Source organism: Malus domestica, chromosome 12 (genome assembly GCF_042453785.1).
Source record: "Malus domestica chromosome 12, GDT2T_hap1".
Taxonomy (NCBI): Eukaryota; Viridiplantae; Streptophyta; class Magnoliopsida; order Rosales; family Rosaceae; genus Malus; species Malus domestica.
In genome coordinates this window covers 18,728,900-18,740,882 of record NC_091672.1, presented here as the reverse complement: position 1 = coordinate 18,740,882, position 11,983 = coordinate 18,728,900, and the positions used below count along the sequence as shown (strand labels likewise).

The window sequence follows — 11,983 nt, the reverse complement described above, 5'->3', positions numbered from 1 at the left end:
GGTAGATATGAGATTCATATGCATTGAAGGACCCAGAAGATAAGAAAGTATCCCAAAATTACAAAAAAAAAAAATAGTAAAGAGTAGAAAGTATCCCAACATTATGGTTGTTTGGCCTTTAGTGAAGACGAGGGTTTTTAGTCTTTTCAACAGCTTATTTTCCGTATTAAATAGATTGTTTAGGAAAGAAAATTAAATTGACAGAGGATGTCACAGCAAAAAAATACGTGTCGTATTGAGGAGTTCCTGAGTTTTGAGGAGCAAAGAAAATTAGCAAAGATCCCAGAAATATGACTTCACTACTACAGAATTTTCACGAAATTAAACGTACAAGAGTTCCAATTAGAACCAACTACAGGATCCTCAAATTATAATTTCACTGCTACAGAATTGTTCATATACGCCGAAAATTATTGATCCGAAACAAAGATGACACTCATAAAACTCACTATGTGAAACCTTTGCAAGAATGGCATTGGTGCAACGGAAAGGACAAGTTAATACAATCAAAATGCAGAGCCGGTGCCCTTGGTTCTTCCAAGCATCATTTCTTTAGCTTCGTTAATTTTGGATGCAAGGTAATGACTACCCCCTGCATCCGGATGGTTAGCAACCATCACCCTCCGATGTGCTTCCCGGATTTTGTCTTTAGGAGTAGTCTCCCTGAGAAAAATACAAAATATATATACATGAACATCACGTATAGAGGATACATGCAAAAGGACAATAAAACAGTACCCCACAGCTTGCACTTTTTCTCGGTCTTACAGCTCAAGACTTGCTCTAATTCTATTGACCAAAAAAAAAAAAAGACTTGCTCTAATTGAGCAGGACCAAGTGTGCATGGGTTGAGATCATGTCAGGCGTAAAGATACTCAAGTTTGAAATTTTGACGAAAGAATGAACTTCTGAGCACAATATCAAGCTTTGGAAAATTCACTGTATAACTCAATAATAACACAGCTTAAGCTACTGAAGACCGATAATAGGAAACATGCCAGCACTAGTTGAGCTTCCTGTCATTTAGGCCAATGAAGAAATCTCTTGTGAAAATCAAAGGACCTAGAACAGATAACCAATTTTGTGCTAGGCACCCACAAGCTCTCCAAAGTTATAATTGAGCAGAACCTAAAATATTGGATGCTAATCAGCTAACCTCAAGGCTCAGGTATATAAAGGGTTAAAACCACCGCTACGGTTAAAAGATCGGTGACAGGATGAACATTTTGACACATATATGACTAAAGAAAAGAAAAAAGTAACAAATTTTGCAATTCTAAATAACCCAACTTTGGCTGCAAAGAAGGGTGAAAGGAATGAACCACAGCCTGCTGGCACATATTTGCTGCTGATCTAAGGTTAATTTTGTAATTCTAAATAACAGACGAAACATTACTGTAGGGCTTTGATTAGATTGGTAAGGAGGGCACCCCAGGCATGTTATAGAAAGGGAAGGCAGCGGTAGTACTTTGAATGGTGAAAGACTAGGCTTAAGGATAGAGTTCCCTTCGTGATCTGGGTCAGAGGTTCCTCTTCCTGAGCCTCTTTCTTTGCAAGTTCCCAAAGACTATACCGCAATTCTTGGGCCCCTTTTTCTTTGCTCTTCCGGAACCGGTGCAGAAATTGATGAGCCTCTGTCCTTTGCTACCCAATTGTTTGGTAAACAGGAGCAATTCAAACAATGTAAAGAAGCCAGGGCCAAGGTTCTGAAAGAAGCAAGGAATACCAATAGGTACAATACGAAATAAAAAGACCAGGCTTCCACAACTACAACTAAGGGAGGAACTGCTAATTACATAGTGGGTTCTAAAGTAAGCAATAAGCTCCTTCGGACATGCTTAAGGATTAACCAGTCCAACTACCAAATAGACCTAGCCTCATCCATTTATTCCATTCTATATATGTAAGGCAGTAGAGCTGCAATTGCTTGAAAAACTCCACACCCGAATAATAGACTCATATTTGAGGAAACATTAGCAACAGGAACATTTCAAAGAAATTTTTATGCAATCATCGCCATAATGTACATTAACCTGTCGCAATATAGTTTCCATGACTCAAATACAACATAGATTAATATATATTTCAAGAAGGGGCCAGTTGGTGGTACCTCACTCCGAGTATGAGAGCAGCTTCCCTTTTGGTCATGGTAGATTGAAAACCACCCTCATAGAATTTCCGCAGTCTAGCTGTAGGTGGTCTTGCTTTGAACGCTTGCCAAGCCTGAATGCTATACCTACCAGCATATGCAGCAGCAGCTACAGCAATTCCTCCTACCAACGGCGTGACCTGTTGCAAATCTTATACATAAGCTTCACCAGTAGCGTGTGCAGCAATGTCACAAAAAAAAAAAAAAAAAACTATTTTGCAACTAGGGGCAGTTAACTCATCCTCGAAAAACAGAGTACATAGCTGTGAAATCAAACATAAAGGCTCAACTGTATACAATCTTCTGTTGTTATATTCCGAGTTACACAAAGCATAAAATTCCCAACTCAAATATGGACAGTACCACACCTAAATTCTAACGAATCAAAACGAAAAATAAAAACAAGAGACAGTGTTCAATGATCAACACCAACGATCCATAAAGATTAAAATTCTTTAAACTTCTCGCTCATTAGGCAATAAAAAAGCAAATAATCTGAAAAAATCAACTTATTTTTCAAATGTAGACAAAAGATTCGAAATTTTTCAGCTCCCAAGCTTTTTCATCTGAATCCGAAGGTTTGTTTAGCTAATTGAGCCCTAATTACATCTAGAACAGACGCTAAACCCTTGTTTGGAATCACCCAGATAATCCCAATCTACAAATTACTTCCCTTTCGGATATGAAGAAATTTAGATTCGCATATCGAAACAAATATATACACAGAAAGATCGAGGATATTGGGAAGACGACTCACCATTTGTGTAGCTCTTTCGAGGTCGGAGAAACAGTTCCGTTAGGGCTCAGCCAAGCGCTAGGGTTTATGGTCTTTTCCTTTCGGAAGGTATTTCTTCGCAAAAAAAAATATTAAGTTTTTGTGTTTGTTTGGCGGTTAAATAAACGTAAATATCTAATTACAAAACGAGAAGGCCGCCGACAACCACAAACCGAGCACTTGTAGAAGAAGCCAAAGGAATCTACTTGCCGTAAAAGGAAAGGACTTTTGGTTTTCCAAAAAATAAAAAAGGAAAGGACTTTTTTTTTTTTGTTTTTTGTATTTTTTTTTTTGTATTTTAATATTTTGATTGGGTGATTTTTATTTTAGTATTTTGCTACCTTAAAATTTTTTTGCCTCAATTTCATACTTAAAGTTTGATTTTTATGACACTTTAATAATTTCGTTAGGTTTTCAATTAAGTTTTTCGTTAAGTGATGACGTAGCATAACTTTGGCCACCACAGTTTCCACATGAATGTGAAATTATCTTGTAAATCCAAGCCATTGGGTGATACTTCTTAGCAAATATGATGGGCCAAAGTTATGTCACGTTATCACTTAGCGAAAAATTTGACAAAACACCTAACATATGTATAAAACCATTGTAAAAATCAAAGTTACTTAGACGAAAAAAACTAAGGGCAACGAAGTGCAAATTTCACTATATTTGAGGGTAATAAAGTAAAAATAACTCATTTTTATTTTATAAACATGAAGGTTTTTATTATTATTAATATAAATGCGAAGGTTATAAATAATAACTTGGGCTACAAAATCATTTTGTTATTTTGAATCTCTAATAATGCTATTAATTGTCGAATATTGAACGGTTATATAAGGCATGCATGAGATTGCTTGGAAAACTTTAGAAATGTTTATGTTTCATATAAGCGTTTTTGGCGAAACACATATTAGACGCTGCTTCAAAAAGCTTTTTCAGGAAGCACACATGCTTTTCTTTTTCAATTCACCCTGTATCACTCCTTAGGCTTACTAACATATACGAAAAAAAAAAAAGGCGAGTCTTTCTTTTAAAATTTGTCCAAAAATTAGGAAACTAATCAACTAGGGCCTAGGTGATCCGATTCCCGATCCTTACTACCATCTGAGACTTTTTCAATTCCTTCACTCCCAATTTTATTGTCATATGCACGTGTCATCCAAATGTCATTTGGATATTTGGGTTGGGGCGTGTCAATTTTCTTTTCCAGCTCTAACCATGAGCATAAACATATGATCAAACACATCACACCCAGTTGTCACTTATTAGTGGCATGAACAAGTCTAACAATAATCCATAAATTAAATACATAATATATAAATTTTAATTTTAATCACCAATTGGAGGAAACAAGAAATCCAACACAACAATATCAGTCTTCTAAGAAATGGGTTCTGACAATGGCAAGGACCCGGATAAGAGATGTAATTATATCAGATACAAGTAAACAAATATGAATGAATAACAACAAATTGCCCCATTGCTTGCATCACAAGCAAACTCCTGGGACTCAATTTTACCCCACACCACCAACTTTTCAGGCATAACAAATTAAAGAAATTAAACAATTCACAGATGCAATAAACCTTTATTTCTTTCTTTCCCTTTTAGTCCATGAAACAGCTTTTTCTTCCACTCTTCTTCTCTGTGCTGGGAGTAATTAGCTTTCGACTCCAATATCGGTCGTTTTATTTTCTGTAATTATACTGCTGTCAACCCTTGGTGGACCAGAATGCCGCCTTGGTCGAGCGGGGGAGGCTGGGAAAGACAGCCGTTTCTTAGCTGACTCAGGCGGCGAGTCCTTCTCAGTGATCCCATTCTTCTCTGCTGGGCTCTGCAGCCTGGACTTAGCTCTTGCAGATTTAGTTGGTACCATGTAACTCGGAACTGCTGGAGAACTATCTAGGCTTTCGTCATCCCTCACTGAGGAGCCAGCAATGCTGTGCCTCCTAAACTGAGTTGATTGGACACTCACCATGCTTTTCGTGTCATCATCCAGCACCCTACTGCCCCTTGGGCTTGCTGCTGGCTTTAACTTTCGAGCTACTTTTGAAGCTGGCCTGGAAGGAGTTGAAGGGGACCGGAATCCAGGATGGCTTGGCTTTTCACTGGCTGTTGGGGATTGCTTGTCAGAATTCAGGAGGTAGCGAGCATAGGACTTATTAATTTCTCCAGCAGACATGCCGCGACTTGCACTCTTTACAGATGCATGGTCGTCTTGCATGTCTTTATCCGTCATGCCACGACTCTCCCAAGGCCGGGCAGCCATCCACCTTTCCAACCAGCTCCAACCCCAGGTGGGATTGCTTGGATCCATGAACATAGGGTTTACAGATTTCGTAGTATTCTTCCCGTTTTTCTGTAGAGTGATCAAGAGGTTAGACCAAGAATGAGGCCCATTTAAGATTCAGGAAAACACAGAGCATGTACTTTATATTCGCTACACATATTTATTACATGTTTTATATCATACACACAAACAGGACACGACCAATCAAAACCACCTGCAGATAAGGAAACCATGCAAAGGGAAACCAAGTTATTTTTTTTTTCAAACCAAAACCTAACCATTGATTTTACAGACCTTAACGTAGCTCGGGTAACTGCATTTATAAACCCTCTATGTCACCTAATCTTACATGCACCATATCACTGGTGACCAAGCTTACACCCTTTAACTCCAAGTCTAGAAACCATGTGATAAAGTGAAATTGACAACCTAGTTAACAATAATGAAAAGAAACAAGCAAGCCACAGAAGCTAGAGTAACTCCTCCTGAATATCGGGGAATTGTTTAGAATGATATGTGCAGTACTAAGTTTCAGGCTTGGATGAAAAAACCTAAAGGATAGCAAGGCTCATAACAATTCAAATAGCATAGTAACAAAATTAGTTGAATACATAGGCTACTCCTCCCTCATATTTTCAATTCATTTATATTATGTAAAAGAATAGATTTAGGATACCTGATGAGAAAATGCATAAGCAAGTGCTCTTTCCCTTCTCATCGTTGCCTCGTGTTTGCTTAATAGGTTAGCTTCAACTTGCTCCTTCGACTGTATGCTATCATCCCATTCATCCCCGAGCTGTATCAATTTTCAAAATGCGTTAACCGCTGAGATTCATCGAGATGAAAAGTTATCTCAATAAAACTCCAAATATAGAGCTGTTTGGGAATCTTTGCTTTGATTTCAACCTTTGTAACTGTCCCATTTGACTTGGATGAGTCAACAACGTAATAATTCTAACTTGCATTTCTCGCACCAGCTCGAGAAAAAACTTTGAACCCATAGTGTTTAGTTTATTCACAAAAGAAAGGTTTGGAAATTGAGTTCAAATAAAAATCTAGCCAATAGGACTTGTCTCCCAAACAGCTCGTAGGATTTACAAATACTATGGAAATGAATTGAAAAATCCAAAGGAAAACGGGTTAGACTTTGTAGCACACTGTATTTAGTAGTAAAGATTATAACAAACTAAGAGTGATAAAACAGACCCGCAAAGTTTCAAGCTCTTTTGCATGTTTTAGTAGGAGTTGCCTTTGCAGAGCCTGATTCTCTTCTAACATCCTAATCCTCCTGGAACGTATCTGAGATTGCACACGAGATAGAGTCTGCATGCATCGGAGGGTATTTGTGGCTTGCCGTTTCACAACAGACCCCTCTATCAATGATTTCAGCCTAACCAGCCCTCTTAAAGCCCTCAATGCCCTTCTTGCCTGATCAGGTTAAATTTTAGCATCCATTTGTAAACTTATGAACACTGGCATCAAAGATGTCAAAGACCAAAACATAAAGTTCTATAAGCAATACCAGGTATCCTCGAAATGCGGTTTGAATTTTGATAGCTGCCACTTCCTCCCTTGATTTCCCAGCATACTGAGTAATTGTAGGGAGTCTGACGACCTCCACAGCCGCTTGAGTCGGAGGAGCCAGAGAAACCACAGGCTCAGCCACTGCAGTGGTGGAGACTGTGGTGGCGACTGGAACAGAGTAAGCATCATTATTCTGCTCATTCTCCGCATTGGTTAATTTCACCTCTTCTCGTGGCGGAAGAGGTGGCAATATAGTGGATGGTTGATAAGAGGTAGACTCGAATTCCGGGTACTTTTGCTTCCCAAACCATTTCTTTTTCGATTTATCTGATCTCTGGAAAAAAAAAAGTTACAAAAAACATCAGAGACTGGTAATGGAATATACAATAAAATACAATGTTAAGAGGAATTCGAATATCATCAAACCTGTTCTTTCTTCTCCTTGGAATCAGGGCTCAGAGCTTTCTTTACTGAAGAAAACCAACCTTTCTTCCCCATCTCCTTAACATTCCTCGAACTAATCCCTGTGAGAAGCAAGTCAAACCTCACTTCCAAATTTCAACTGCATAGAATTATGACTGCATCTAATTTTACATATTATAAAATGTACAAGACACATCCTTCAAATCAGCATTTGAATGACCGAAAAAATTATCGAACGAAATATAGGGAAACAAAAAAAGGAAAGACAAATCAGCTAGATAATTAACTTTCCATGGCAGCGTACAAGTTTTCTGCCAAATGCCAGTAAATTTAAGCAATCAAAGACGAAATTTTTTTACCATCATCCAGTTCAACTAGCAACCCGGTAGCTTCAAAAGACAAAAGAACACCCAGATGCCAAAATTGCCTATTTTTACCCAAAGAGAAAATTCACCACAATTATCAAGTCCAACTAGTAACTGGGTTATCTTCCAAATCAAATTTGCACACCACCCAGATGTTAAAAATTGCTTCTTTATCCAAAATTAGAAACCCAAATGCCAACACTACACAAATCACAATGAAAAAGCAACATTCAACAACACCACATAGTGAATTCAAAATAACAAAAAGATACAATGGGGTGTTGTTTCCAAATTAACGAGCAAATCAGAGCATTACCCTGTAAACAAAAGTGGCAGATCTCAAATGATAACTTCAAAGAGATTGGCCCTCCTCTTTCTCCCCTCTCACTATTTTCCCACCAACCAAACCGAAAGTAATGCAAGAGCTTGAAGGGTACGAGCAACAGCCACTAGGCCCTCCACCTGCCCTTCTGTCTTTCCCTTTGTAAAGGGCAAAGAAAAGCAAAATAATCAGATCTTGACAAGGAAAATTTGAAGGATGGGGAAGAAGAATATGATAGGAGGAAGACCAGCTGGGTTCGGCTAGTGTGGGTCCCTTTTTTCTCGGGTTGGCCAATGTGGGCCCACGGATTTAAGAAATGGATTTTAATCTTGGCGTGTGTATGGACCAGATTCTCTACCCTCCGACACTTCACTTTCATTGATTGGTCCCTCAGGGTGCGTTTGGTACGCAGACGGGACGGGACGGGACGGAACGAATGTGTAATTTTTGAAAAAGACATGGGGTATATTTGTCTTAAAATGGTAAAACATTGTGTTCCACAGACGTGGAACAAACCCGTTCTAGGGGTGGAGGTGGGACGCAAAAACACCAAAAATCTGTCCCGTGGAACAGCCTGTTCCATCCATTTTTTGCGCACCAAACGCGGGACGGAACGCCTCGTCCCGTTCCGTCCCACGTACCAAACGCACCCTCACGGATCAGGATCCTATCCTGAGCAGATGGAGAGGATCCTCCTGACCAAGCCCATCGGATCGTTCATTTTTTATTCAACGGTTATAATTATTATAACTTTTAGAGGGGCCTCCTGTTTGTAGCCATTGGATAAAAAATGAACGGTCCGATGAGCCTGGTCAGGAGGATCCTCTCCATCTGCTCAGGAGAGGATCCTGGTTCGTCCCTCACGGTAACATCGTTTGACAGGGAAATGGATCATCTCCGCATCCCTTTCATCAAATCTTCCAATTAACCAATCCGAATCTTTGAAATTTGATCCAACGACTACAAACAGAGATACATTTTAAAAATTATAATAACATTTAATCAAATTTAAAAAATCCAGATTAATCGATGGGAAAAATTTGATAAAATAGATCTGGAGATGATCCATTTCCCCTGACGGTAACGTTTAAGGATCCTACAGCAGGTAAACTTGACTCCCTGTCACCGTCAGTTTAGTTCTCTCGCTTCTCTCACAAACAATATTTACCACGTCATGGTCTATACAAAAATATAAACCATTGTCAAGTACTCATAAAAAAGAATGTCGGGTGAAAATTAATAAAAAGAAATATAAATCATTGTCAACTGCTGATGATAAAAACATAAAAGAATGTTGGGTGGAAATTAGTCAAACTTTCGTTGTGTATATAAATGCTCTACCGCTAAGGTTATATGTTTTCGAATCTTATTATGGATGTAAGCATAACATTGAGTGAGATAACAAAACTGATCATAATTCAAAAAAAATTTTAACTTCATAATTTTCACGATAAAATAAGCAAAAAGTACATCAAACATAAATTGCATAAATGCCTTGATGACTAGTCTTCAAATAAATAACGATATGTGTATGATAGGATTTATAGGCGAGCTGTTAGCATAGAGAAAGCAGTTTCTTTCCCTCTTTGACATTTTGCACATTAAAACTCTAATACGTTAATATGCACTATTATAGACAAAATTGAGAACGATTTTCTAGACCCATGACAGTAAATTAAAATGAAAACTACTCGTCTTGATTTGATTAATAGGATAATACGTATAAAATGTCATTAAACTATTTTTACAATAGACTCGAGATTACCATTGCTTATCTAGTTTTCTTGCAAGGAGAATATTTTGTATAACTAATTAGTAAAGTTAGAAGATTTAGGAACTTAAACTTAATTAAACATGTTACATGCAAATGGATGCGTTTAATTTTTATTTAAGTTATAATTTGTTTCCATTAATTATGATTGCTAACCTTTCACATTATGTTGTCACATATAAAATAAGAAATAAGATTAACGTACGTACCAAATTGTGGTTGCATGGTGAACGTCTCATATGTTATTAGCAAACGCTAATTAAGATTTGAGAATGTTAATTGTGTTCGGTTTGTTTTTTATTTTAATGAACAAATGATATTATCTATACTAATGGGAAGGGTGTGAGCTTCGTCTCACAATAGGCTAACAATAATGTGGTTTAAATTCACCTTTGGTGAGATCGAACTTAAGATCTCTAAGTTACAAGTGAATATGAATATCACTGGACCATAATGATAAGTGGTTAGTTTGCATTTTAATTGTTAGGAATTTAATTTTGATATTTCTTAATAATATTAGGAGTGGGTAAAGCGTACTTATTTAAACAGATTTATAAGTTAGAGTCCAAAACTCTTACCCTAAATGAGTAATCTTCGTGTTTAAAACTCATAACTAATCAATTATTGAAGCAGGTTTAAGATTGGACCCCCCATTTGCTTTTGATTTAATTAATTTGACTTAAAAAGTGACCTGTTTGTTAGCAACCCAACATGTTCATCATGCTGCATAATGCGTTTTAGGAAGAGCATCCAATTGCCTTGCATGTCTACTTTCAATTAAGCTGAACTAAGTTGTACGTAGTTGATTAGTATTGCGCTGCAATATTATTTCTTTTTATTTGTAAGTAGGATATTTTAAATTTAACTTATGTAAACGACGAGCTTGAAATTAATTTGTTATGCTGGCTTATTATGTTGCGTAGTTCAAATCACCTGCCATTTTATGTAAACTATTATTGTAATATCAAATATTCTTTGCTATCGCTTAGAGTAACCAGTAAATTGTTGGTTCGACTTGGGTTGTCGATTTTTCGTCCATGTTGGAATGTGGATTTCTGCTCTGGTGAGTGTTTTGATCTTGTTGCTCGACTACTGTTTTGTGATCTTCAGTTAGAGAATTGTAGTCTGATTGGGACTTCGCGAACTTTGTTGAAACCCCAATTTCACAAGTTTGTTTAATTCTTGGACCACGTGCTGCTTGATTTCTTCATATTCGGATATTGAACGTTGATGGGGGTTGTGCTCTATCTTTTGCAACACTAGATTTGTTGCCACGAACAGTATTGGCTTTGCTTCCTTCAAGTCTAACCTCTGCAAATCCAGCCATGCGCTAGAGAATTTGTTCTATTCAAAGTCCCCTCACTCTGGAAAAATTTGCTACACGCTCGTTCACAACATCATCACAAAGATTTCAAAATTATTTGCACAATTGAGTAATCATGGAGGAAATAGCAACTTTATACACGCAAAGGTCCCTCCGACGCCTTCAGCTGATCAGCAGTGGGGGCACCAGGAGCGGAAGACATGGATTTTTTTACCGAATTCTTCAAGTCTTTCAATTCGACGATCAAAAGCTCATTCACCCGGCGCAATTCGACAAACATTTTCTTGTCATTGGCCGCCGCCCCCTCCATGGCCACAGAAGCTGCGTCCATTTCTTCTTTGAACTTCAGCAAGTCGGCTAGCTTGAGTTTGTCTTCTTTATGGGACGCCCGCCCAGCTCACAAGGCCTCTTGCAGTTGAGAAATCTTAACAAAGGCCTCCATATTTTCTTTATCTAAGGTATCGAACTCTTCTGCATCGAGAATGCGTTCTTGAGAAGACATAAGGCGTGCAAGCTCGTGCTCTGTGTCTTTGGACTTCTATGAATGTAAATTTCTTCCTCCCTGTTATTTGACAAAATTGCACTTACAAAACAAATAACACCTTAGGTTAAGACCAACTGTCTCACGTGCCCACGATGAATGGGGCTTTGGCTGAAGAACATCCGATGCTAAAGTTAGAATTTTGAAGGAAAAGTGTTTGAAGAGGGAAAAGTGTTTGGAGAATTTTGAGTATTTAGCAAGAGTGTTAACCTAGGTTTTTAGAGAAAATGGGATAGTATATATAGGGCATGGTAGGCCTCCTTGGGGGAGAAGGTGGCCGGCCCTTTGTGGTGTTTTTGAGTGTATTTTGTAGTTAATTGGTAATTTAATTAGCCATTAATAGATTAATTAGGTAATAAATCTATTAATTAGCTAATTAACATAATTTAAAAGGGATGTTTTGGGGGTAACCTTGTGGAGAAGATGGATGAAATAGGTTTTGAATAAATACCTATTTTGGGCACTTTTGACTTGATTGTGGGATGATTGTCCACTA

At 37.8% G+C, this 11,983-nt stretch overlaps 2 protein-coding genes across 2 annotated transcripts; both read right to left on the bottom strand.

Moving 5' to 3' along the window:
- Nucleotides 1–280: 280 nt before the first annotated feature.
- Nucleotides 281–3,039, bottom strand: LOC103450113 (mitochondrial import inner membrane translocase subunit TIM14-1). Its single transcript, XM_029090840.2, has 3 exons — nucleotides 2,907–3,039; nucleotides 2,111–2,289; nucleotides 281–663 (listed from the first exon to the last, which is right to left on the bottom strand). Exons 1-3 carry the CDS (start codon nucleotides 2,907–2,909, stop codon nucleotides 507–509), a joined length of 339 nt encoding a protein of 112 aa, XP_028946673.1. The 5' UTR covers nucleotides 2,910–3,039; the 3' UTR covers nucleotides 281–506.
- A 1,185-nt stretch (nucleotides 3,040–4,224) lies between these two features.
- On the bottom strand, nucleotides 4,225–8,087 carry LOC114820242 (protein IQ-DOMAIN 2-like). The gene is made up of 6 exons (XM_029090839.2): nucleotides 7,846–8,087; nucleotides 7,168–7,265; nucleotides 6,740–7,075; nucleotides 6,424–6,645; nucleotides 5,894–6,013; nucleotides 4,225–5,286 (listed from the first exon to the last, which is right to left on the bottom strand). Exons 2-6 carry the CDS (start codon nucleotides 7,237–7,239, stop codon nucleotides 4,588–4,590), a joined length of 1,449 nt encoding a protein of 482 aa, XP_028946672.1. The 5' UTR covers nucleotides 7,240–7,265; nucleotides 7,846–8,087; the 3' UTR covers nucleotides 4,225–4,587.
- Between the last annotated feature and the right edge of the window lie 3,896 nt (nucleotides 8,088–11,983).

What these genes read in the sequence shown, in the direction of transcription:
- LOC114820242 (XM_029090839.2), bottom strand. Translation starts at nt 7,239, where the DNA reads ATGGGGAAGAAAGGTTGGTTTTCTTCAGTAAAGAAAGCTCTGAGCCCT. An exon ending in AAGAGCTTGAAACTTTGCGG is followed by an intron (nt 6,014 to 6,423) that starts GTCTGTTTTATC and finishes AAATTGATACAG; the next exon opens with CTCGGGGATGAATGGGATGA. An exon ending in CTTATGCATTTTCTCATCAG is followed by an intron (nt 5,287 to 5,893) that starts GTATCCTAAATC and finishes ATCACTCTACAG; the next exon opens with AAAAACGGGAAGAATACTAC.
- LOC103450113 (XM_029090840.2), bottom strand. An exon ending in GCTCTCATACTCGGAGTGAG is followed by an intron (nt 664 to 2,110) that starts GTACCACCAACT and finishes TATTTTTCTCAG; the next exon opens with GGAGACTACTCCTAAAGACA.